Source organism: Chroicocephalus ridibundus, chromosome 2 (genome assembly GCF_963924245.1).
Source record: "Chroicocephalus ridibundus chromosome 2, bChrRid1.1, whole genome shotgun sequence".
Taxonomy (NCBI): domain Eukaryota; kingdom Metazoa; phylum Chordata; class Aves; order Charadriiformes; family Laridae; genus Chroicocephalus; species Chroicocephalus ridibundus.
In genome coordinates, this window is record NC_086285.1 from 55,542,635 (window position 1) to 55,568,648 (window position 26,014).

The 26,014-nt window shown below is 52.0% G+C and overlaps 6 gene segments (V, D, J or C); all 6 read right to left on the bottom strand.

The window, feature by feature from the left end:
- Window positions 1-160: 160 nt before the first annotated feature.
- On the bottom strand, window positions 161-621 carry LOC134510665 (immunoglobulin lambda variable 1-44-like; the record flags this gene model as incomplete). The annotated part of the segment is given in 2 exon segments: window positions 161-468; window positions 579-621. Coding segments are annotated over 2 exon segments (351 nt in total), but the record flags the coding sequence as incomplete, so codon positions are not given.
- A 6,784-nt stretch (window positions 622-7,405) lies between these two features.
- LOC134510666 (immunoglobulin lambda variable 1-44-like) lies at window positions 7,406-7,866 on the bottom strand (the record flags this gene model as incomplete). The annotated part of the segment is given in 2 exon segments: window positions 7,406-7,713; window positions 7,824-7,866. Coding segments are annotated over 2 exon segments (351 nt in total), but the record flags the coding sequence as incomplete, so codon positions are not given.
- Window positions 7,867-13,020: 5,154 nt separating this feature from the next.
- On the bottom strand, window positions 13,021-13,487 carry LOC134510667 (T-cell receptor gamma chain V region DFL12-like; the record flags this gene model as incomplete). The annotated part of the segment is given in 2 exon segments: window positions 13,021-13,325; window positions 13,445-13,487. Coding segments are annotated over 2 exon segments (348 nt in total), but the record flags the coding sequence as incomplete, so codon positions are not given.
- Window positions 13,488-14,648: 1,161 nt separating this feature from the next.
- LOC134510668 (Ig kappa chain V-VI region NQ6-8.3.1-like) lies at window positions 14,649-15,109 on the bottom strand (the record flags this gene model as incomplete). The annotated part of the segment is given in 2 exon segments: window positions 14,649-14,956; window positions 15,067-15,109. Coding segments are annotated over 2 exon segments (351 nt in total), but the record flags the coding sequence as incomplete, so codon positions are not given.
- Window positions 15,110-16,895: 1,786 nt separating this feature from the next.
- Window positions 16,896-17,729, bottom strand: LOC134510669 (Ig kappa chain V-VI region NQ5-61.1.2-like; the record flags this gene model as incomplete). The annotated part of the segment is given in 3 exon segments: window positions 16,896-16,924; window positions 17,304-17,576; window positions 17,687-17,729. Coding segments are annotated over 3 exon segments (345 nt in total), but the record flags the coding sequence as incomplete, so codon positions are not given.
- A 5,480-nt stretch (window positions 17,730-23,209) lies between these two features.
- LOC134510670 (immunoglobulin lambda variable 1-44-like) lies at window positions 23,210-23,670 on the bottom strand (the record flags this gene model as incomplete). The annotated part of the segment is given in 2 exon segments: window positions 23,210-23,517; window positions 23,628-23,670. Coding segments are annotated over 2 exon segments (351 nt in total), but the record flags the coding sequence as incomplete, so codon positions are not given.
- Window positions 23,671-26,014: the final 2,344 nt, after the last annotated feature.

Here is a 26,014-nt window from a genome sequence, read left to right on the forward strand (position 1 = left end):
TGCTAAATTGCTATTTCTCTTATCCTGGTGCAGAAAATCGTCAGAGAGGGCTGGAATAAGGAAGTATCGGCATTTTGGCAGATCAGCATTTTGAGCTTGCGGTTCAGAGTGCAAAAGTGCTTTTTTGTACGGCTTATCTTTGCCCATCTAACGCTGTGATGCCTTCATAGAACCAATAGGCACAGTAGTAGGTGCCAGAATCCCTCGGGGTTAAATATTGTATCGTGAGACGGTAGAGGGGCTCAGTAGGATGTTTCCATACTTGAAATCTCCATGTATCACTGCTGTCATCAAACACAGGTGACTGTCCCGACACGTACAGGATCCTCTTTGGCGGCTCTCCGGGAAGCTGCCTGTACCAGTGCACGATGTTTTTGGCGCTCATTCGGCACGCCATGCTGGCAGAGCTGCCAGTCACCTGCCTCTGCAGCTCTGGGGTTTGCATTGGCGCTGCCTGTGCGTCTCCACCTGGAAGGAGAAGCGGAGAAATTCTCTGAGGGGAAGAAACCACGGGATTTTGGAGCCAGGACTGCGCTCTCTGGAAATGGGAAGGAGAGGGGAGAGGAAAAAGGGCTTACGGGACCACAGCGAAGTTGCAAGAAGGACTGGGAGCAGCAACATGCTGCCTCTGTGGGTTAAACCTGGAAAGGAAATCAAGAGAGACAGGAACATTATAACGCCCTTCAGGCGGAGAAAGCATCAAATGACTGGGAGGCGGCTGTGACTCATGGGGCACATCCAATGGTCGCTCTTCAACCTGCTGCACGGAGGGGGTTAAATGTACTGACAAGCTAAACCACAGCTGCAAGAGAGCAGAAAGGACCCACAATACTTAACGTGAAACAATTTTTTTTCACCTGCGTATCCACTACATTCCTCTCTGACTTACTGCCGAGCACACCCATGAAACCTCACATTCATCAGTCCACCCTTCCCAAGGATGGTCTCCTTTGCTCAGACACCCCAAAGCTGTCCCAGAAGCACGTTTCACCAGCCTTTCCGAGAACATACTGCCTGCTGTGGGAGCACAAATGGGATAAGTCATAGTGAACTATCATCTCTTCCTTAAGACGGCTCCAATCCATCTGGTCAGCCTTATCCATCTCCCCCAGACAGGGTGCAGTGAAGCCAGGGCGAAGCATGCACGTCTCCCAGCCACCTCTTTGCTGCCCTCTGCTCTTTCCTGTCCTTTCCCTCATTTCAGAGCCCTCACAAGGTGCCCTGCAGAGACATGAAGGAAAACGGTCACTTGGGCAGCAGCCACCGCACACCGCGCTCTTCCCTGAGAAAGATTTCTCATTTTCTCACCCAAAAGAGACAATCCACTCCCGATCTTCTCGGGCCTTTGTCAATAGCAGCGTACACAACTAAGTCTCATCTCACAACTAGTACACAAAGGTCACATTCTGCTGTGGTCCTTGGCATTGATGCATGGAATTCTGCCAGGTCCTGTAGTGTGGACATCTACAGTGAAAGAACAACAAAACAAAACCCCGTAAGCCTGGAGTTTACCGACTTGAAGATTTTGTCTTTATTAATAGTCCTCTTAGGAGTGAAAGCCAGAGAGGAAGGTTTCTTCCAAGGCAAACCAAAGCTGCAAGAAGAACGTGCAGCAACGACGTTTTCAGAGAAGACGTCTGGGCCTGTAGGAATGCAGGGAATGAACCTCAGATGGGGGACACATTACCACTGAGGAGAGGAAATGATGTGCTCAATTTGCATGAAATATTCACATGGATGTGGGGTGGGGACAGCACCGTCACATTAAGTCACATTTCGCTGTGGCTCTGCTCCCACCCGTGTGCCTGAGCAATGCCGTGTCCCCATTTCCACGTGTTCCCTGCTTTAGGTTGCAGCTTTCTCTTGCAAACGGTTTTCACAATCTGTTCTTGGGGGCCGCCTTTTCAGGTGTTGCCCAGTGTTAGAGATCTTGCCTGTCACGAGGGGTCCTAAGTGGTATCGGTGTTACAAGCAGTCATCACCAACATCACCACTGAGACAGAAGTGACCAGTGAGGAGTACCTCTAGCGTGACCAGGGCTTGAAGTCTTCCATGCTAAATCTTCAGTGCAAATAGTCTCCTGCTACGCTGTATTTGAGAAAGTATCTATAGCCGTCAAAGACAATCTGTGTTACTGTATAGTTCGGGTGTAATACCACACCCAGAGGAGTGCTCCTTTTCCCCAGCCCAGCCCATGATACCACCTGAGTTGTAGAACGCTGCAACTCTTGGTGGTTTTGTGCTGCTCTCTTTGGCTGTTATTTATACTTCCATCCTCAGCAGAAACCTGTTGGGATGTTTCAGAGGCAGGAAGGTGCAATTGTGGTTCTCTGAATTCAACGGAAAGCCTCGTGCTCAGGGTACGGGCAGCTTTCTGTACAGGCTGCCTGTGGTCTGCTAGTTCTGTGGGACCGCCAGTAGGCACAGTAGTAGGTGCCTTCATCGCTGGGGTTGACGTCATAGACGAAGAAAGTGCAGACATTTGTACCTTGCTTCCAAGAAGAGTACTTGTTCTTATAGGAATCATCATCATAAGTGACTGGTCCTGATCCGATTAACAGAATCCGTTGGGGAGCTCTGGGGGGCGTATGTCGGTACCAATGTATATACGCAGACTGGAAGCCAGATATGCCCTCGGCTACACAGTCAATCAGTGCAGTTTTCGTTTGCTCTCTGGTAACAGATGCTTGACTCTGCTTCAGAAGCACTTGTGCTCGTCCAGCTAGAAAGAAGGAGAGAAAAGAGAACAAACACTCTCAGCCTGCTGTCCATTCCCACTGCCAAATACGGGGTGCCTCCTGCCACTGCCCCACACCGTGCCGTGCCGTGCCGTGGTGACAAGGGGAACCTACGAGACCAGGCTGCAGCCAGGCCCAGGAGCAGGAGCAGCAGCATCCCGAGGGCTCTCGCTGGCGTCTGCCTCCGGGAGGAAGGTGACAGCTCTCCCGGCAGGGACGCAGGGCTGCGGCTGAGCAAAGGAAATGACTCACTGGGGCATCACGCGGAGAGGCTTTCCCAGCGGCAAAAGCAGCAGGACTGAACCCTGCTAAAGGTTTACAGCCTGGTTGTAGCTTTTACACAAGCGGCACAAACTCACCTTCTCTCTCTCTCTCTCTCTCGTGCACACACACAATTACTCTAACTGGTTTACAAAGTACTCGTGTAGTATGTGGCAAATTTTCCCATTGCTTGTAGACTAGTTGAAGGCTGCTACACAATGCCAGGGGTCAGAGACTTTTCCGCAGGTCCACTCTCAGTCAAGTTAAAGAAAACAATCAGGACGTGGAGCTTAATGAATGTGAGGGCTCTCCAATGACTGCCCGTCACACAGGTTGAATGGCAAAGGCCAGGAGAATACACAGCAGCCATTTGGGAGCCCACAAGTAGCACTGCTTGTGACGGCGTCTTCTCACGGCTAAGGTGAGATGCTGCACCCAGGCTGGCATCTCCAAATGCTGGGTATTATGCAAAGAAACACAAATGCTCTACAGCCCCCCGAGGTTTAGTTTAAAATAAAGAGGGATAGGGCAAGCAAAATAGAGACAGTAGTCCGTACCATTCAAAGCCATTCTCTGGAGGCAAGGTCCCTGCAGGTTCCTCTGGAAAGAGTGGAATAACAGCTCTGCTGCTGCTGGCTGTAGTTGCGCGTCTGCAAAGCGTGCACTAGCTCAGCAGCGTCTTTGGCGTCTGGCTGCCCGTACAGTGTGCCTGATTCACAGCTGGTGGGAAAAGTTGGGTGGGGACGTTCCTGCGTCTTGTCAAACTCTTCAGGAGCTGGGTCAGAACGCAGAGCACGTCTTTGTGCACGTCCCCTATGGCTTCCTACTGCTGTGCATCCCACCTGGCACAGTAGTAGGTAGCCGAGTCCTGCAGAGTTGCTTTGCTCACTCTCAGGGTGCAGACCGATTTGGCGGGGTCCTTCTCGATGCTAAACTTCCCCTCATCAGAGGGGTTTTCGAGGAAGAGCCTGGAGGACATGTAGGCAACGCGCCTGGGAGCTGCGTTGGGCCTCTTTCGGTACCAGTGAATGAAAACGTTGTTAAAGTCCGGATCGGAGACGTGGCAGTTGATGAGCACCGTTTTGCTTTGTGGCTTGGTGATGGATACGGGGCTTTGCTGCAAGACCTGTGCAGAACCGCCTGTGTGAAAGAAAGAGAAAAATGAGAGGCATGAAGCTCAGATAAGACAACGTCCCCTTTGCCACTGGCGGACGTGCAGGCAGCGGGCTGAGCAGGGCACGGACAAGAAAACCCAGCTGCCAGGAGGAAAGTGCTCAGTAGCCACATTGTCACAGCGCTCCTTACGGCTTCCTTATGGGGACAGGGTCAGGGCCAGACTCAAGGTGGGGGAGAAGCAGATCTGAGCACCACGAAACCGCCCAATGAGGCTCTGCCAGCCGCGGATGTGTTAAATAATCATGCACAAGCCATTTCCTTTGATCCACACCTAGAGAGAAGGCAACCCCCACCACAAAACACACACACTTGTGAGGAGAGAGCTCACTACTGAGGCAAACATGCATTTTTTCTTTTTTTCCCCTACGGAATTTGCTTAGATGATAAGTAAAGAGTCACTGTTCTTTTTCTTTTCTTTTTTTCCCCTCAACATAAGATTTATTTGTGCTCGCTTTTAAGGTCAGTTCTTCCTATCTGGATTTTCAAGGGACATCGACTATCCGAGGATGGAAGAGATGAGATGCCCCTCGAAAGCAGGCAAAATTGCTGCCCTACATCACTGAGATCAGGAAGCATTTCTGGGAAATTGCTGCTGTGTGTTTGCTTGTACGGTCTCCTCTGGGCACCCGCTCTTGCCTGCTGCTGGAAGCAGAGCCCTGGGCTGCACCCAGCAAGGAGCCCTGTAGGGTTAAACTTTGGCTCTACCTCGCGCTGGTGGTGCAAGTCCCTTCTGCCTGTCCGTCCAGGTTAGTCACCTAAACAGCCAAGCAGCACTTGTCTGCTGTTCTGCACAACTTGTCACCCTGGCGAGTTCCTGCAGGTGAGCCCCGCCTGCCAAGCAGCGCCCTGGGCTCAGGCCACGTTTCGGCAGGAGAGAGCCGGCGCCTAAAGAGGACAAATGAGTGACTTGAGTACCCATCACCCAGTGGCAGCTCCTCTAAATGCCTCGAGCTTTTTGGGGCCGCAAGAGATCTCCTTCATCCCCTGATGAAAGGTCCTGCAAGCGGTGGTAGCTTGCAAATGGATACCATCACCCACAGCAGCTCCCAAAACTAAGCCCTGGGTGAGCAGCTCCACAGGTCTCCTTTTAACCATTGGTCCCATTCTTTTCAACCATGAATGGCACACGGGAGTCTGTGACGCAGGTTCTACCTGAAATCGCAGTTCCTACGGTCAGTGTGTGAAGTTACTCAGAACTGCAAAGGAAGCTCCTTTGAAGAGCTCCAGCACAACTTGCTGACCTTTTTCCAGGAACAACAACGTGGAAATGGGCCCGCTTTGCGTCAAATAAATCCTTACAACCACATTGCTGACATGCCTGAGTGAAAAGGAGGAGAAGGTGGAACGGAGAGGATGGGTCAGCTATCGGAGCTTTGCACTGTGCCTTTGCTCAGCCGAAATCTCCAGCTTTTGGCAGCTGATGCTTCCACGGTGTCGGTCAGCCCCGAGCATGTCCTACTTCTCCAGAGCGTGCGCCTGAGGCCAGGCAGCTCATCCACGCTGGGGGATGGGAGTCGGGATCTTTCAAGTTGTTTGTGGTTGAGACGCTGAGGCAGTATTTGTCTCGGTGATCTCAGAGCTCCTACCACAGTGATCGTACCAGTAGGCGCAATAGTAGGTAGCGGTGTCGTCTGGAGTGACATCGTTTATTGTAAGAATACACACTTCCTGGCTAGAAAGTTTTTCAACCCTGTACCTGCGTTCCTGGAAGCCCTCATCTACTACTTTTGTCCCTGCTAAGTAGAGAATCCTCTCTGGAGCTTTATTTGCCTTCTGTTGATACCAGTGTATGAAAGCGCTATCAAAATTTACAGAGACGTCTTTAAAGTGACATTCCAGACGCACACTTCCTTTAGACTTGGTGAGAGAGAGTGGTCTCTGCACGGGAATTTCTTGTGCAAATCCACCTAGGAAAAAAAAGAGGAGAAATGGTGTCATGAGCTGGAATTCAGGGCTTTGGGAAGATGCCTGCTAGCAGAGCCGTGTGTGCCTGTGAGGGAAGGTAAGAAAACAAGGAAGCACTTACAAGACCAAGCGGCTGTGGAGACAAGCGCTGCCAGCAGCAGCATGTTTGCTGGTCACGCTCTGCTGGCGTTGAGAGTCAGAGGAGGGTGCAAGGGAGCGGAGACGGGGACTGGGCTGTGTGGGAGGAGCAGGTGACTCTCTTGAGCAGTCTTCAGCAACGGGTCTTCTGTGTGCAAGCAGATGGGCCACGTTTGCAGAAAACCCTCTCCAAGCTGGCACATGATGCTAAAATTGGTTAGGCAGTTGTGGTCCTGCCTGCTTTTCAGGTGAATACGAGAAACACTGGTAAATCCTGGGATTGTGGCCCTTGAAACCTTGAGGCAGAGCCACTGAGGAAGGAAGGGCTGTGAGTGAGATCAGCTCCAGCTGCGCGTGAGGGCATGAAGCTTTCAACCTGGAGGTCACCCCAGTGGGCGGTGAGCGTGTGCCGTCACCCGCAGGGGTGCTGAGAGGCGTACAGTGCCCGAGCGGGCAGGAGGCATTCCCCCACCCTGTCAGGGACCTCCTTTTGCTGCTTCAGCTCAGTCACCCAGCTGCAGCACGCCCAAGGGCCTGGGATGCCCCCGTGCTGGTGCTGCCCTCCACCGGAGCAGACGGCGGCCATCAGCCTGCAGCAACCGCGGCAGCTGCACCACGGGGACGTGCCTCCACTCTGGTTTCGGATGCGGGAGGAAATGCACAGCCGCAGGATTTTGGGTTTGAAGCTCGGATGAGATGCAAACACTTCTTGGAAGGAAGGCTGGAAAACAAAAGGGAGCCCTGTGAGGGCTGCTGGCAGCAGCCATGGCAGAGGGGCATCTCGATGAGCGGGGCTGGTGCTGCGGGGTGCTCCCCTGTGACTGGGTCCTGGTTCGAGCGACACAGGATTAATTGCGCTTTCAGTAATTTTACTGAACTTGAGTACAACCAGGCCTTCATCTTAAGAGTCACGGTCAGTGTATTCACGCCAAAGTGACGGGGACTCTCCAGTTTCAGGACCTTACAGATAGGGGTGAGTATTGAATTGATACACTGACCGTAAACATCATCTCTTTAGACACTGCCATGCTAAATTGCTATTTCTCTTATCCTGGTGCAGAAAATCGTCAGAGAGGGCTGGAATAAGGAAGTATCGGCATTTTGGCAGATCAGCATTTTGAGCTTGCGGTTCAGAGTGCAAAAGTGCTTTTTTGTACGGCTTATCTTTGCCCATCTAACGCTGTGATGCCTTCATAGAACCAATAGGCACAGTAGTAGGTGCCAGAATCCCTCGGGGTTAAATATTGTATCGTGAGACGGTAGAGGGGCTCAGTAGGATGTTTCCATACTTGAAATCTCCATGTATCACTGCTGTCATCAAACACAGGTGACTGTCCCGACACGTACAGGATCCTCTTTGGCGGCTCTCCGGGAAGCTGCCTGTACCAGTGCACGATGTTTTTGGCGCTCATTCGGCACGCCATGCTGGCAGAGCTGCCAGTCACCTGCCTCTGCAGCTCTGGGGTTTGCATTGGCGCTGCCTGTGCGTCTCCACCTGGAAGGAGAAGCGGAGAAATTCTCTGAGGGGAAGAAACCACGGGATTTTGGAGCCAGGACTGCGCTCTCTGGAAATGGGAAGGAGAGGGGAGAGGAAAAAGGGCTTACGGGACCACAGCGAAGTTGCAAGAAGGACTGGGAGCAGCAACATGCTGCCTCTGTGGGTTAAACCTGGAAAGGAAATCAAGAGAGACAGGAACATTATAACGCCCTTCAGGCGGAGAAAGCATCAAATGACTGGGAGGCGGCTGTGACTCATGGGGCACATCCAATGGTCGCTCTTCAACCTGCTGCACGGAGGGGGTTAAATGTACTGACAAGCTAAACCACAGCTGCAAGAGAGCAGAAAGGACCCACAATACTTAACGTGAAACAATTTTTTTTCACCTGCGTATCCACTACATTCCTCTCTGACTTACTGCCGAGCACACCCATGAAACCTCACATTCATCAGTCCACCCTTCCCAAGGATGGTCTCCTTTGCTCAGACACCCCAAAGCTGTCCCAGAAGCACGTTTCACCAGCCTTTCCGAGAACATACTGCCTGCTGTGGGAGCACAAATGGGATAAGTCATAGTGAACTATCATCTCTTCCTTAAGACGGCTCCAATCCATCTGGTCAGCCTTATCCATCTCCCCCAGACAGGGTGCAGTGAAGCCAGGGCGAAGCATGCACGTCTCCCAGCCACCTCTTTGCTGCCCTCTGCTCTTTCCTGTCCTTTCCCTCATTTCAGAGCCCTCACAAGGTGCCCTGCAGAGACATGAAGGAAAACGGTCACTTGGGCAGCAGCCACCGCACACCGCGCTCTTCCCTGAGAAAGATTTCTCATTTTCTCACCCAAAAGAGACAATCCACTCTCGATCTTCTCGGGCCTTTGTCAATAGCAGCGTACACAACTAAGTCTCATCTCACAACTAGTACACAAAGGTCACATTCTGCTGTGGTCCTTGGCATTGATGCATGGAATTCTGCCAGGTCCTGTAGTGTGGACATCTACAGTGAAAGAACAACAAAACAAAACCCCGTAAGCCTGGAGTTTACCGACTTGAAGATTTTGTCTTTATTAATAGTCCTCTTAGGAGTGAAAGCCAGAGAGGAAGGTTTCTTCCAAGGCAAACCAAAGCTGCAAGAAGAACGTGCAGCAACGACGTTTTCAGAGAAGACGTCTGGGCCTGTAGGAATGCAGGGAATGAACCTCAGATGGGGGACACATTACCACTGAGGAGAGGAAATGATGTGCTCAATTTGCATGAAATATTCACATGGATGTGGGGTGGGGACAGCACCGTCACATTAAGTCACATTTCGCTGTGGCTCTGCTCCCACCCGTGTGCCTGAGCAATGCCGTGTCCCCATTTCCACGTGTTCCCTGCTTTAGGTTGCAGCTTTCTCTTGCAAACGGTTTTCACAATCTGTTCTTGGGGGCCGCCTTTTCAGGTGTTGCCCAGTGTTAGAGATCTTGCCTGTCACGAGGGGTCCTAAGTGGTATCGGTGTTACAAGCAGTCATCACCAACATCACCACTGAGACAGAAGTGACCAGTGAGGAGTACCTCTAGCGTGACCAGGGCTTGAAGTCTTCCATGCTAAATCTTCAGTGCAAATAGTCTCCTGCTACGCTGTATTTGAGAAAGTATCTATAGCCGTCAAAGACAATCTGTGTTACTGTATAGTTCGGGTGTAATACCACACCCAGAGGAGTGCTCCTTTTCCCCAGCCCAGCCCATGATACCACCTGAGTTGTAGAACGCTGCAACTCTTGGTGGTTTTGTGCTGCTCTCTTTGGCTGTTATTTATACTTCCATCCTCAGCAGAAACCTGTTGGGATGTTTCAGAGGCAGGAAGGTGCAATTGTGGTTCTCTGAATTCAACGGAAAGCCTCGTGCTCAGGGTACGGGCAGCTTTCTGTACAGGCTGCCTGTGGTCTGCTAGTTCTGTGGGACCGCCAGTAGGCACAGTAGTAGGTGCCTTCATCGCTGGGGTTGACGTCATAGACGAAGAAAGTGCAGACATTTGTACCTTGCTTCCAAGAAGAGTACTTGTTCTTATAGGAATCATCATCATAAGTGACTGGTCCTGATCCGATTAACAGAATCCGTTGGGGAGCTCTGGGGGGCGTATGTCGGTACCAATGTATATACGCAGACTGGAAGCCAGATATGCCCTCGGCTACACAGTCAATCCGTGCAGTTTTTGTTTGCTCTCTGGTAACAGATGCTTGACTCTGCTTCAGAAGCACTTGTGCTCGTCCAGCTAGAAAGAAGGAGAGAAAAGAGAACAAACACTCTCAGCCTGCTGTCCATTCCCACTGCCAAATACGGGGTGCCTCCTGCCGCAGCCCCACACCGTGCCGTGCCGTGGTGACAAGGGGAACCTACGAGACCAGGCTGCAGCCAGGCCCAGGAGCAGGAGCAGCAGCATCCCGAGGGCTCTCGCTGGCGTCTGCCTCCGGGAGGAAGGTGACAGCTCTCCCGGCAGGGACGCAGGGCTGCGGCTGAGCAAAGGAAATGACTCACTGGGGCATCACGCGGAGAGGCTTTCCCAGCGGCAAAAGCAGCAGGACTGAACCCTGCTAAAGGTTTACAGCCTGGTTGTAGCTTTTACACAAGCGGCACAAACTCACCTTCTCTCTCTCTCTCTCTCTCGTGCACACACACAATTACTCTAACTGGTTTACAAAGTACTCGTGTAGTATGTGGCAAATTTTCCCATTGCTTGTAGACTAGTTGAAGGCTGCTACACAATGCCAGGGGTCAGAGACTTTTCCGCAGGTCCACTCTCAGTCAAGTTAAAGAAAACAATCAGGACGTGGAGCTTAATGAATGTGAGGGCTCTCCAATGACTGCCCGTCACACAGGTTGAATGGCAAAGGCCAGGAGAATACACAGCAGCCATTTGGGAGCCCACAAGTAGCACTGCTTGTGACGGCGTCTTCTCACGGCTAAGGTGAGATGCTGCACCCAGGCTGGCATCTCCAAATGCTGGGTATTATGCAAAGAAACACAAATGCTCTACAGCCCCCCGAGGTTTAGTTTAAAATAAAGAGGGATAGGGCAAGCAAAATAGAGACAGTAGTCCGTACCATTCAAAGCCATTCTCTGGAGGCAAGGTCCCTGCAGGTTCCTCTGGAAAGAGTGGAATAACAGCTCTGCTGCTGCTGGCTGTAGTTGCGCGTCTGCAAAGCGTGCACTAGCTCAGCAGCGTCTTTGGCGTCTGGCTGCCCGTACAGTGTGCCTGATTCACAGCTGGTGGGAAAAGTTGGGTGGGGACGTTCCTGCGTCTTGTCAAACTCTTCAGGAGCTGGGTCAGAACGCAGAGCACGTCTTTGTGCACGTCCCCTATGGCTTCCTACTGCTGTGCATCCCACCTGGCACAGTAGTAGGTAGCCGAGTCCTGCAGAGTTGCTTTGCTCACTCTCAGGGTGCAGACCGATTTGGCGGGGTCCTTCTCGATGCTAAACTTCCCCTCATCAGAGGGGTTTTCGAGGAAGAGCCTGGAGGACATGTAGGCAACGCGCCTGGGAGCTGCGTTGGGCCTCTTTCGGTACCAGTGAATGAAAACGTTGTTAAAGTCCGGATCGGAGACGTGGCAGTTGATGAGCACCGTTTTGCTTTGTGGCTTGGTGATGGATACGGGGCTTTGCTGCAAGACCTGTGCAGAACCGCCTGTGTGAAAGAAAGAGAAAAATGAGAGGCATGAAGCTCAGATAAGACAACGTCCCCTTTGCCACTGGCGGACGTGCAGGCAGCGGGCTGAGCAGGGCACGGACAAGAAAACCCAGCTGCCAGGAGGAAAGTGCTCAGTAGCCACATTGTCACAGCGCTCCTTACGGCTTCCTTATGGGGACAGGGTCAGGGCCAGACTCAAGGTGGGGGAGAAGCAGATCTGAGCACCACGAAACCGCCCAATGAGGCTCTGCCAGCCGCGGATGTGTTAAATAATCATGCACAAGCCATTTCCTTTGATCCACACCTAGAGAGAAGGCAACCCCCACCACAAAACACACACACTTGTGAGGAGAGAGCTCACTACTGAGGCAAACATGCATTTTTTCTTTTTTACCCCTACGGAATTTGCTTAGATGATAAGTAAAGAGTCACTGTTCTTTTTCTTTTCTTTTTTTCCCCTCAACATAAGATTTATTTGTGCTCGCTTTTAAGGTCAGTTCTTCCTATCTGGATTTTCAAGGGACATCGACTATCGGAGGATGGAAGAGATGAGATGCCCCTCCAAAGCAGGCAAAATTGCTGCCCTACATCACTGAGATCAGGAAGCATTTCTGGGAAATTGCTGCTGTGTGTTTGCTTGTACGGTCTCCTCTGGGCACCCGCTCTTGCCTGCTGCTGGAAGCAGAGCCCTGGGCTGCACCCGGCAAGGAGCCCTGTAGGGTTAAACTTTGGCTCTACCTCGCGCTGGTGGTGCAAGTCCCTTCTGCCTGTCCGTCCAGGTTAGTCACCTAAACAGCCAAGCAGCACTTGTCTGCTGTTCTGCACAACTTGTCACCCTGGCGAGTTCCTGCAGGTGAGCCCCGCCTGCCAAGCAGCGCCCTGGGCTCAGGCCACGTTTCGGCAGGAGAGAGCCGGCGCCTAAAGAGGACAAATGAGTGACTTGAGTACCCATCACCCAGTGGCAGCTCCTCTAAATGCCTCGAGCTTTTTGGGGCCGCAAGAGATCTCCTTCATCCCCTGATGAAAGGTCCTGCAAGCAACAGTAGCTTGCAAATGGATACCATCACCCACAGCAGCTCCCAAAACTAAGCCCTGGGTGAGCAGCTCCACAGGTCTCCTTTTAACCATTGGTCCCATTCTTTTCAACCATGAATGGCACATGGGAGTCTGTGACGCAGGTTCTACCTGAAATTGCAGTTCCTACGGTCAGTGTGTGAAGTTACTCAGAACTGCTAAGGAAGCTCCCTTGAAGAGCTCCAGCACAACTTGCTGACCTTTTTCCAGGAACAACAACGTGGAAATGGGCCCGCTTTGCGTCAAATAAATCCTTACGACCACATTGCTGACATGCCTGAGTGAAAAGGAGGAGAAGGTGGAACGGAGAGGATGGGTCAGCTATCGGAGCTTTGCACTGTGCCTTTGCTCAGCCGAAATCTCCAGCTTTTGGCAGCTGATGCTTCCACGGTGTCGGTCAGCCCCGAGCATGTCCTACTTCTCCAGAGCGTGCGCCTGAGGCCAGGCAGCTCATCCACGCTGGGGGATGGGAGTCGGGATCTTTCAAGTTGTTTGTGGTTGAGACACTGAGGCAGTATTTGTCTCGGTGATCTCAGAGCTCCTACCACAGTGATCGTACCAGTAGGCGCAATAGTAGGTAGCGGTGTCGTCTGGAGTGACATTGTTTATTGTAAGAATACACAGTTTCTGGCTAGAATCTTTTTCAACCCTGTACCTGTGTTCTTGGAAGCCCTCATCTACTAGTTTTGTCGTCCCTGATAAGTAGAGAATCCTCTCTGGAGCTTTATTCGCCTTCTGTTGATACCAGTGTATGGTGGCGCCATCAAAATTTACAGAGACGTCTTTAAAGTGACATTCCAGACGCACACTTCCTTTAGACTTGGTGAGAGAGAGTGGGCTCTGCACGGGAATTTCTTGTGCAAATCCACCTAGGAAAAAAAAGAGGAGAAATGGTGTCATGAGCTGGAATTCAGGGCTTTGGGAAGATGCCTGCTAGCAGAGCCGTGTGTGCCTGTGAGGGAAGGTAAGAAAACAAGGAAGCACTTACAAGACCAAGCGGCTGTGGAGACAAGCGCTGCCAGCAGCAGCATGTTTGCTGGTCACGCTCTGCTGGCGTTGAGAGTCAGAGGAGGGTGCAAGGGAGCGGAGACGGGGACTGGGCTGTGTGGGAGGAGCAGGTGACTCCCTTGAGCAGTCTTCAGCAACGGGTCTTCTGTGTGCAAGCAGATGGGGCACGTTTGCAGAAAACCCTCTCCAAGCTGGCACATGATGCTAAAATTGGTTAGGCAGTTGTGGTCCTGCCTGCTTTTCAGGGGAATAGGAGAAACACTGGTAAATCCTAGGATTGTGGCCCTTGAAACCTTGAGGCAGAGCCACTGAGGAAGGCAGGGCTGTGAGTGAGATCAGCTCCAGCTGCGCGTGAGGGCATGAAGCTTTCAACCTGGAGGTCACCCCAGTGGGCGGTGAGCGTGTGCCGTCACCCGCAGGGGTGCTGAGAGGCGTACAGTGCCCGAGCGGGCAGGAGGCATTCCCCCACCCCGTCAGGGACCTCCTTCTGCTGCTTCAGCTCAGTCACCCAGCTGCAGCACGCCCAAGGGCCTGGGATGCCCCCGTGCTGGTGCTGCCCTCCACCGGAGCAGACGGCGGCCATCACCCTGCAGCAACCGGGGCAGCTGCACCACGGGGACGTGCCTCCACTCTGGTTTCGGATGCGGGAGGAAATGCACAGCCGCAGGATTTTGGGTTTGAAGCTCGGATGAGATGCAAACACTTCTTGGAAGGAAGGCTGGAAAACAAAAGGGAGCCCTGTGAGGGCTGCTGGCAGCAGCCATGGCAGAGGGGCATCTCGATGAGCGGGGCTGGTGCTGCGGGGTGCTCCCCTGTGACTGGGTCCTGGTTCGAGCGACACAGGATTAATTGCGCTTTCAGTAATTTTTCTGAACTTGAGTACAACCAGGCCTTCATCTTAAGAGTCACGGTCAGTGTATTCACGCCAAAGTGACGGGGACTCTCCAGTTTCAGGACCTTACAGATAGGGGTGAGTATTGAATTGATACACTGACCGTAAACATCATCTCTTTAGCCATTGCCATGCTAAATTGCTATTTCTCTTATCCTGGTGCAGAAAATCGTCAGAGAGGGGTGGAATAAGGAAGTATCGGCATTTTGGCAGATCAGCATTTTGAGCTTGCGGTTCAGAGTGCAAAAGTGCTTTTTTGTACGGCTTATCTTTGCCCATCTAACGCTGTGATGCCTTCATAGAACCAATAGGCACAGTAGTAGGTGCCAGAATCCCTCGGTGTTAAATATTGTATCGTGAGACTGTAGACAGGCTCAGTAGGATGATTCCATACTTGAAATCTCCATGTATCACTGCTGCCATCAAACACAGGTAACTGTCCCGACACGTACAGGATCCTCTTTGGCGGCTCTCCGGGAAGCTGCCTGTACCAGTGCACGATGGTTTTGGCTCTCATTCGGCACGCCATGCTGACAGAGCTGCCAGTCACCTGCCTCTGCAGCTCTGGGGTTTGCACAGGCGCTGCCTGTGCGTCTCCACCTGGAAGGAGAAGCGGAGAAATTCTCTGAGGGGAAGAAACCATGGGATTTTGGAGCCAGGACTGCGCTCTCTGGAAATGGGAAGGAGAGGGGAGAGGAAAAAGGGCTTACGGGACCACAGTGAAGTTGCAAGAAGGACTGGGAGCAGCAACATGCTGCCTCTGTGGGTTAAACCTGGGGAGGAAATCAAGAGAGACAGGAACATTATAACGGCCTTCAGGCGGAGAAAGCATCAAATGACTGGGAGGCGGCTGTGACTCATGGGGCACATCCAATGGTCGCTCTTCAACCTGCTGCACGGAGGGGGTTAAATTTACTGACAAGCTAAACCACAGCTGCAAGAGAGCAGAAAGGACCCACAATACTTAACGTGAAACAATTTATTTTCACCTGCGTATCCACTACATTCCTCTCTGACTTACTGCCGAGCACACCCATGAAACCTCACATTCATCAGTCCACCCTTCCCAAGGATGGTCTCCTTTGCTCAGACACCCCAAAGCTGTCCCAGAAGCACGTTTCACCAGCCTTTCCGAGAACATACTGCCTGCTGTGGGAGCACAAAGGGGATAAGTCATAGTGAACTATCATCTCTTCCTTAAGACGGCTCCAATCCATCTGGTCAGCCTTATCCATCTCCCCCAGACAGGGTGCAGTGAAGCCAGGGCGAAGCATGCACGTCTCCCAGCCACCTCTTTGCTGCCCTCTGCTCTTTCCTGTCCTTTCCCTCATTTCAGAGCCCTCACAAGGTGCCCTGCAGAGACATGAAGGCAAATGGACACTTGGGCAGCAGCCACCGCACACCGTGCTCTTCCCTGAGAAAGATTTCTCATTTTCTCACCCAAAAGAGACAATCCACTCTCGATCTTCTCGGGCCTTTGTCAATAGCAGCGTACACAACTAAGTCTCATCTCACAACTAGTACACAAAGGTCACATTCTGCTGTGGTCCTTGGCATTGATGCATGGAATTCTGCCAGGTCCTGTAGTGTAGACATCTACAGCGAAAGAACAACAAAAAAAACCCCGTAAGCATGGAGTTTACCGACTTGAAGATTTTGTCTTTATTAATAGTCCTCTTAGGAGTGAAAGCCAGAGAGGAAGGTTTCTTCCAAGGCAAACCAAAGCTGCAAGAAGAACGTGCAGCAACGACGTTTTCAGAGAAGACGTCTGGGCCTGTAGGAATGCAGGGAATGAACCTCAGATGGGGGACACATTACCACTGAGGAGAGGAAATGATGTGCTCAATTTGCATGAAATATTCACATGGATGTGGGGTGGGGACAGCACTGTCACATTAAGTCACATTTCGCTGTGGCTCTGCTCCCACCCGTGTGCCTGAGCAATGCCGTGTCCCCATTTCCACGTGTTCCCTGCTTTAGGTTGCAGCTTTCTCTTGCAAACGGTTTTCACAATCTGTTCTTGGGGGCCGCCTTTTCAGGTGTTGCCCAGTGTTAGAGATCTTGCCTGTCACGAGGGGTCCTAAGTGGTATCGGTGTTACAAGCAGTCATCACCAACATCACCACTGAGACAGGAGTGACCAGTGAGGAGTATCTCTAGCGTGACCAGGGCTTGAAGTCTTCCATGCTAAATCTTCAGTGCAAATAGTCTCCTGCTACGCTGTAATTGAGAAAGTATCTATAGCCGTCAAAGACAATCTGTGTTACTGTATAGTTCGGGTGTAATACCACACCCAGAGGAGTGCTCCTTTTCCCCAGCCCAGCCCATGATACCACCTGAGTTGTAGAACGCTGCAACTCTTTGTGGTTTTGTGCTGCTCTCTTTGGCTGTTATTTATACTTCCATCCTCAGCAGAAACCTGTTGGGATGTTTCAGAGGCAGGAAGGTGCAATTGTGGTTCTCTGAATTCAACGGAAAGCCTCGTGCTCAGGGTACGGGCAGCTTTCTGTACAGGCTGCCTGTGGTCTGCTAGTTCTGTGGGACCGCCAGTAGGCACAGTAGTAGGTGCCTTCATCGCTGGGGTTGACGTCATAGATGAAGAAAGTGCAGACATTTGTACCTTGCTTCCAAGAAGAGTACTTGTTCTTATAGGAATCATCATCATAAGTGACTTGTCCTGATCCGATTAACAGAATCCGTTGGGGAGCTCTGGGGGGCGTATGTCGGTACCAATGTATATACGCAGACTGGAAGCCAGATATGCCCTCGGCTACACAGTCAATCCGTGCAGGTTCAGTTTTCCCTGTGGTAACAGATGCTTGACTCTGCTTCAGAAGCACTTGTGCTCGTCCAGCTAGAAAGAAGGAGAGAAACCAGAATAAACACTTATCTTTCCCCATCTAACTCTGTGATGCCCTGATAAAACCGACAGGCACAGTAGTAAGTGCCAGAATCCCTTGGCATTAAAGAATCTATGGTGAGACCATAGAGGGGCTCTGTTGGAGGCTTCTGAGCTTGAAATCTTCGTCTCTTGCCGCTGTCATCGAAAGCTGGAGACTGTTCTGACATGTACAGAATCCTCTTCGGTGGCTCTCCAGGAAGCTGCTTGTACCAGTGTATGGTGGCTTCAGAATTCATTTCGCACGCTGTGCTGGCAGACCTCCTTTTCACTTGCCTCTGCAGCTCCGGGGTTTGCACTGGTGCTGCCTGTGCATCTCCACCTGGAAGGAGAAGCAGAGAAATTCTCTGAGGGGAAGAAACTGGGATTTTGGAGCCAGGACTGCGCTCTCTCCATAAATGGGAAGGAGAGGGGAGAGGAAAAAGGGCTTACGGGACCACAATGAGGTTGCAAGAAGGACTGGGAGCAGCAACATGCTGCCTCTGTGGGATAAACCTGGAAATGAAATTAATAGAGACAGGAACACTATAAAGGCGGAGAAAGCACCAAATGACTGGGAGAAGGATGTGACTCGTTTGGAACATCCAATGGTCGTCCTTCAAACTGCTACCTCCCCCTGTCCTCCCTCCCTTCCATCGCTTCATTGTTGTCAGCTCAGACTGTATTTGGGAAGGCATCTATATCCTCCAAAGATGATCTGTGTCATTGTCTAAATTCAGCCGTCATTTCCATCACCCAGAGGAGTGCTCCTTTTCCCCAGCCCAGCCCAGTTGCAGCACCCTGCATTTCTGTGCCGCTCTCTTTGGCCATTATTTATACTTCCATCCTCAGCAGAAACCTGTTGGGATGTTTCAGAGGCAGGAAGGTACAATCGTGGTTGTCTGAATTCAACGGAAAGCCTCGTGCTCAGGGTACGGGCAGCTTTCTGTACAGGCTGCCTGTGGCCTGCTAGTTCTGTGGGACCGCCAGTAGGCACAGTAGTAGGTGCCTTCATCGCTGGGGTTGACGTCATAGATGAAGAAAGTGCAGACATTTGTACCTTGCTTCCAAGATGAGTACTTGTTCCTATAGGAATCATCATCATAAGTGACTGGTCCTGATCCGATTAACAGAATCCGTTGGGGAGCTCTGGGGGGCGTATGTCGGTACCAATGTATATACGCAGACTGGAAGCCAGATATGCCCTCGGCTACACAGTCAATCCGTGCAGTTTTCGTTTGCTCTCTGGTAACAGATGCTTGACTCTGCTTCAGAAGCACTTGTGCTTGTCCAGCTAGAAAGAAGGAGAGAAAAGAGAACAAACACTCTCAGCCTGCTGTCCATTCCCATTGCCAAATACGGGGTGCCTCCTGCCGCAGCCCCACACCGTGCCGTGCCGTGGTGACAAGGGGAACCTACGAGACCAGGCTGCAGCCAGGCCCAGGAGCAGGAGCAGCAGCATCCCGAGGGCTCTCGCTGGCGTCTGCCTCCGGGAGGAAGGTGACAGCTCTCCCGGCAGGGACGCAGGGCTGCGGCTGAGCAAAGGAAATGACTCACTGGGGCATCACGCGGAGAGGCTTTCCCAGCGGCAAAAGCAGCAGGACTGAACCCTGCTAAAGGTTTACAGCCTGGTTGTAGCTTTTACACAAGCGGCACAAACTCACCTTCTCTCTCTCTCTCTCTCTCGTGCACACACACACAATTACTCTAACTGGTTTACAAAGTACTCGTGTAGTATGTGGCAAATTTTCCCATTGCTTGTAGACTAGTTGAAGGCTGCTACACAATGCCAGGGGTCAGAGACTTTTCCGCAGGTCCACTCTCAGTCAAGTTAAAGAAAACAATCAGGACGTGGAGCTTAATGAATGTGAGGGCTCTCCAATGACTGCCCGTCACACAGGTTGAATGGCAAAGGCCAGGAGAATACACAGCAGCCATTTGGGAGCCCACAAGTAGCACTGCTTGTGACGGCGTCTTCTCACGGCTAAGGTGAGATGCTGCACCCAGGCTGGCATCTCCAAATGCTGAGTATTATGCAAAGAAACACAAATGCTCTACAGCCCCCCGAGGTTTAGTTTAAAATAAAGAGGGATAGGGCAAGCAAAATAGAGACAGTAGTCCGTACCATTCAAAGCCATCCTTTGGAGGCAAGGTCCCTGCTGGTTCCTCTGGAAAGAGTGGAATAACAGCTCTGCTGCTGCTGGCTGTAGTTGCGCGTCTGCAAAGCGTGCACTAGCTCAGCAGCGTCTTTGGCGTCTGGCTGCCCGTACAGTGTGCCTGATTCACAGCTGGTGGGAACGGTTGGGTGGGGATGTTCCTGCGTCTTGTCAAACTCTTCAGGAGCTGGGTCAGAACGCAGAGCACGTCTTTGTGCACGTCCCCTATGGCTTCCTACTGCTGTGCATCCCACCTGGCACAGTAGTAGGTAGCCGAGTCCTGCAGAGTTACTTTGCTCACTCTCAGGGTGCAGACCGATTTGGCGGGGTCCTTCTCGATGCTAAACTTCCCCTCATCAGAGGGGTTTTTGAGGAAGAGCCTGGAGGACATGTAGGCAACGCGCCTGGGAGCTGCGTTGGGCCTCTTTCGGTACCAGTGAATGAAAACGTTGTTAAAGTCCGGATCGGAGACGTGGCAGTTGATGAGCACCGTTTTGCTTTGTGGCTTGGTGATGGATACGGGGCTTTGCTGCAAGACCTGTGCAGAACCGCCTGTGTGAAAGAAAGAGAAAAATGAGGGGCATGAAGCTCAGATAAGACAACGTCCCCTTTGCCACTGGCGGACGTGCAGGCAGCGGGCTGAGCAGGGCACGGACAAGAAAACCCAGCTGCCAGGAGGAAAGTGCTCAGTAGCCACATTGTCACAGCGCTCCTTACGGCTTCCTTATGGGGACAGGGTCAGGGCCAGACTCAAGGTGGGGGAGAAGCAGATCCGAGCACCACGAAACCGCCCAATGAGGCTGTGCCAGCCGCGGATGTGTTAAATAATCATGCACAAGCCATTTCCTTTGATCCACACCTAGAGAGAAGGCAACCCCCACCACCACCCCCACACACACTTGTGAGGAGAGAGCTCACTACTGAGGCAAACATGCATTTTTTTCTTTTTTCCCCTAAGGAATTTGCTTAGATGATAAGTAAAGAGTCACTGTTCTTTTTCTTTTCTTTTTTTCCCCTCAACATAAGATTTATTTGTGCTCGCTTTTAAGGTCAGTTCTTCCTATCTGGATTTTCAAGGGACATCGACTATCCGAGGATGGAAGAGATGAGATGCCCCTCGAAAGCAGGCAAAATTGCTGCCCTACATCACTGAGATCAGGAAGCATTTCTGGGAAATTGCTGCTGTGTGTTTGCTTGTACGGTCTCCTCTGGGCACCCGCTCTTGCCTGCTGCTGGAAGCAGAGCCCTGGGCTGCACCCGGCAAGGAGCCCTGTAGGGTTAAACTTTGGCTCTACCTCGCGCTGGTGGTGCAAGTCCCTTCTGCCTGTCCGTCCAGGTTAGTCACCTAAACAGCCAAGCAGCACTTGTCTGCTGTTCTGCACAACTTGTCACCCTGGCGAGTTCCTGCAGGTGAGCCCCGCCTGCCAAGCAGCGCCCTGGGCTCAGGCCACGTTTCGGCAGGAGAGAGCCGGCGCCTAAAGAGGACAAATGAGTGACTTGAGTACCCATCACCCAGTGGCAGCTCCTCTAAATGCCTCGAGCTTTTTGGGGCCGCAAGAGATCTCCTTCATCCCCTGATGAAAGGTCCTGCAAGCGGTGCTAGCTTGCAAATGGATACCATCACCCACAGCAGCTCCCAAAACTAAGCCCTGGGTGAGCAGCTCCACAGGTCTCCTTTTAACCATTGGTCCCATTCTTTTCAACCATGAATGGCACATGGGAGTCTGTGACGCAGGTTCTACCTGAAATCGCAGTTCCTACGGTCAGTGTGTGAAGTTACTCAGAACTGCAAAGGAAGCTCCTTTGAAGAGCTCCAGCACAACTTGCTGACCTTTTTCCAGGAACAACAACGTGGAAATGGGCCCGCTTTGCGTCAAATAAATCCTTACGACCACATTGCTGACATGCCTGAGTGAAAAGGAGGAGAAGGTGGAACGGAGAGGATGGGTCAGCTATCGGAGCTTTGCACTGTGCCTTTGCTCAGCCGAAATCTCCAGCTTTTGGCAGCTGATGCTTCCACGGTGTCGGTCAGCCCCGAGCATGTCCTACTTCTCCAGAGCGTGCGCCTGAGGCCAGGCAGCTCATCCACGCTGGGGGACGGGAGTCGGGATCTTTCAAGTTGTTTGTGGTTGAGACGCTGAGGCAGTATTTGTCTCGGTGATCTCAGAGCTCCTACCACAGTGATCGTACCAGTAGGCACAATAGTAGGTAGCGCTGTCGTCTGGAGTGACATTGTTTATTGTAAGAATACACACTTCCTGGCTAGAAAGTTTTTCAACCCTGGACCTGCGTTCCTGGAAGCCCTCATCTACTACTTTTGTCCCTGCTAAGTAGAGAATCCTCTCTGGAGCTTTATTTGCCTTCTGTTGATACCAGTGTATGAAAGCGCTATCAAAATTTACAAAGATGCCTTTAAAGTGACATTCCAGACGCACACTTCCTTTAGACTTGGTGAGAGAGAGTGGGCTCTGCACGGGAATTTCTTGTGCAAATCCACCTAGGAAAAAAAAGAGGAGAAATGGTGTCATGAGCTGGAATTCAGGGCTTTGGGAAGATGCCTGCTAGCAGAGCCGTGTGTGCCTGTGAGGGAAGGTAAGAAAACAAGGAAGCACTTACAAGACCAAGCGGCTGTGGAGACAAGCGCTGCCAGCAGCAGCATGTTTGCTGGTCACGCTCTGCTGGCGTTGAGAGTCAGAGGAGGGTGCAAGGGAGCGGAGACGGGGACTGGGCTGTGTGGGAGGAGCAGGTGACTCTCTTGAGCAGTCTTCAGCAACGGGTCTTCTGTGTGCAAGCAGATGGGGCACGTTTGCAGAAAACCCTCTCCAAGCTGGCACATGATGCTAAAATTGGTTAGGCAGTTGTGGTCCTGCCTGCTTTTCAGGTGAATAGGAGAAACACTGGTAAATCCTGGGATTGTGGCCCTTGAAACCTTGAGGCAGAGCCACTGAGGAAGGAAGGGCTGTGAGTGAGATCAGCTCCAGCTGCGCGTGAGGGCATGAAGCTTTCAACCTGGAGGTCACCCCAGTGGGCGGTGAGCGTGTGCCGTCACCCGCAGGGGTGCTGAGAGGCGTACAGTGCCCGAGCGGGCAGGAGGCATTCCCCCACCCCGTCAGGGACCTCCTTTTGCTGCTTCAGCTCAGTCACCCAGCTGCAGCACGCCCAAGGGCCTGGGATGCCCCCGTGCTGGTGCTGCCCTCCACCGGAGCAGACGGCGGCCATCAGCCTGCAGCAACCGGGGCAGCTGCACCACGGGGACGTGCCTCCACTCTGGTTTTGGATGCGGGAGGAAATGCACAGCCGCAGGATTTTGGGTTTGAAGCTCGGATGAGATGCAAACACTTCTTGGAAGGAAGGCTGGAAAACAAAAGGGAGCCCTGTGAGGGCTGCTGGCAGCAGCCATGGCAGAGGGGCATCTCGATGAGCGGGGCTGGTGCTGCGGGGTGCTCCCCTGTGACTGGGTCCTGGTTCGAGCGACACAGGATTAATTGCGCTTTCAGTAATTTTACTGAACTTGAGTACAACCAGGCCTTCATCTTAAGAGTCACGGTCAGTGTATTCACGCCAAAGTGACGGGGACTCTCCAGTTTCAGGACCTTACAGATAGGGGTGAGTATTGAATTGATACACTGACCGTAAACATCATCTCTTTAGACACTGCCATGCTAAATTGCTATTTCTCTTATCCTGGTGCAGAAAATCGTCAGAGAGGGCTGGAATAAGGAAGTATCGGCATTTTGGCAGATCAGCATTTTGAGCTTGCGGTTCAGAGTGCAAAAGTGCTTTTTTGTACGGCTTATCTTTGCCCATCTAACGCTGTGATGCCTTCATAGAACCAATAGGCACAGTAGTAGGTGCCAGAATCCCTCGGGGTTAAATATTGTATCGTGAGACGGTAGAGGGGCTCAGTAGGATGTTTCCATACTTGAAATCTCCATGTATCACTGCTGTCATCAAACACAGGTGACTGTCCCGACACGTACAGGATCCTCTTTGGCGGCTCTCCGGGAAGCTGCCTGTACCAGTGCACGATGTTTTTGGCGCTCATTCGGCACGCCATGCTGGCAGAGCTGCCAGTCACCTGCCTCTGCAGCTCTGGGGTTTGCATTGGCGCTGCCTGTGCGTCTCCACCTGGAAGGAGAAGCGGAGAAATTCTCTGAGGGGAAGAAACCACGGGATTTTGGAGCCAGGACTGCGCTCTCTGGAAATGGGAAGGAGAGGGGAGAGGAAAAAGGGCTTACGGGACCACAGCGAAGTTGCAAGAAGGACTGGGAGCAGCAACATGCTGCCTCTGTGGGTTAAACCTGGAAAGGAAATCAAGAGAGACAGGAACATTATAACGCCCTTCAGGCGGAGAAAGCATCAAATGACTGGGAGGCGGCTGTGACTCATGGGGCACATCCAATGGTCGCTCTTCAACCTGCTGCACGGAGGGGGTTAAATGTACTGACAAGCTAAACCACAGCTGCAAGAGAGCAGAAAGGACCCACAATACTTAACGTGAAACAATTTTTTTTCACCTGCGTATCCACTACATTCCTCTCTGACTTACTGCCGAGCACACCCATGAAACCTCACATTCATCAGTCCACCCTTCCCAAGGATGGTCTCCTTTGCTCAGACACCCCAAAGCTGTCCCAGAAGCACGTTTCACCAGCCTTTCCGAGAACATACTGCCTGCTGTGGGAGCACAAATGGGATAAGTCATAGTGAACTATCATCTCTTCCTTAAGACGGCTCCAATCCATCTGGTCAGCCTTATCCATCTCCCCCAGACAGGGTGCAGTGAAGCCAGGGCGAAGCATGCACGTCTCCCAGCCACCTCTTTGCTGCCCTCTGCTCTTTCCTGTCCTTTCCCTCATTTCAGAGCCCTCACAAGGTGCCCTGCAGAGACATGAAGGAAAACGGTCACTTGGGCAGCAGCCACCGCACACCGCGCTCTTCCCTGAGAAAGATTTCTCATTTTCTCACCCAAAAGAGACAATCCACTCTCGATCTTCTCGGGCCTTTGTCAATAGCAGCGTACACAACTAAGTCTCATCTCACAACTAGTACACAAAGGTCACATTCTGCTGTGGTCCTTGGCATTGATGCATGGAATTCTGCCAGGTCCTGTAGTGTGGACATCTACAGTGAAAGAACAACAAAACAAAACCCCGTAAGCCTGGAGTTTACCGACTTGAAGATTTTGTCTTTATTAATAGTCCTCTTAGGAGTGAAAGCCAGAGAGGAAGGTTTCTTCCAAGGCAAACCAAAGCTGCAAGAAGAACGTGCAGCAACGACGTTTTCAGAGAAGACGTCTGGGCCTGTAGGAATGCAGGGAATGAACCTCAGATGGGGGACACATTACCACTGAGGAGAGGAAATGATGTGCTCAATTTGCATGAAATATTCACATGGATGTGGGGTGGGGACAGCACCGTCACATTAAGTCACATTTCGCTGTGGCTCTGCTCCCACCCGTGTGCCTGAGCAATGCCGTGTCCCCATTTCCACGTGTTCCCTGCTTTAGGTTGCAGCTTTCTCTTGCAAACGGTTTTCACAATCTGTTCTTGGGGGCCGCCTTTTCAGGTGTTGCCCAGTGTTAGAGATCTTGCCTGTCACGAGGGGTCCTAAGTGGTATCGGTGTTACAAGCAGTCATCACCAACATCACCACTGAGACAGAAGTGACCAGTGAGGAGTACCTCTAGCGTGACCAGGGCTTGAAGTCTTCCATGCTAAATCTTCAGTGCAAATAGTCTCCTGCTACGCTGTATTTGAGAAAGTATCTATAGCCGTCAAAGACAATCTGTGTTACTGTATAGTTCGGGTGTAATACCACACCCAGAGGAGTGCTCCTTTTCCCCAGCCCAGCCCATGATACCACCTGAGTTGTAGAACGCTGCAACTCTTGGTGGTTTTGTGCTGCTCTCTTTGGCTGTTATTTATACTTCCATCCTCAGCAGAAACCTGTTGGGATGTTTCAGAGGCAGGAAGGTGCAATTGTGGTTCTCTGAATTCAACGGAAAGCCTCGTGCTCAGGGTACGGGCAGCTTTCTGTACAGGCTGCCTGTGGTCTGCTAGTTCTGTGGGACCGCCAGTAGGCACAGTAGTAGGTGCCTTCATCGCTGGGGTTGACGTCATAGACGAAGAAAGTGCAGACATTTGTACCTTGCTTCCAAGAAGAGTACTTGTTCTTATAGGAATCATCATCATAAGTGACTGGTCCTGATCCGATTAACAGAATCCGTTGGGGAGCTCTGGGGGGCGTATGTCGGTACCAATGTATATACGCAGACTGGAAGCCAGATATGCCCTCGGCTACACAGTCAATCCGTGCAGTTTTTGTTTGCTCTCTGGTAACAGATGCTTGACTCTGCTTCAGAAGCACTTGTGCTCGTCCAGCTAGAAAGAAGGAGAGAAAAGAGAACAAACACTCTCAGCCTGCTGTCCATTCCCACTGCCAAATACGGGGTGCCTCCTGCCGCAGCCCCACACCGTGCCGTGCCGTGGTGACAAGGGGAACCTACGAGACCAGGCTGCAGCCAGGCCCAGGAGCAGGAGCAGCAGCATCCCGAGGGCTCTCGCTGGCGTCTGCCTCCGGGAGGAAGGTGACAGCTCTCCCGGCAGGGACGCAGGGCTGCGGCT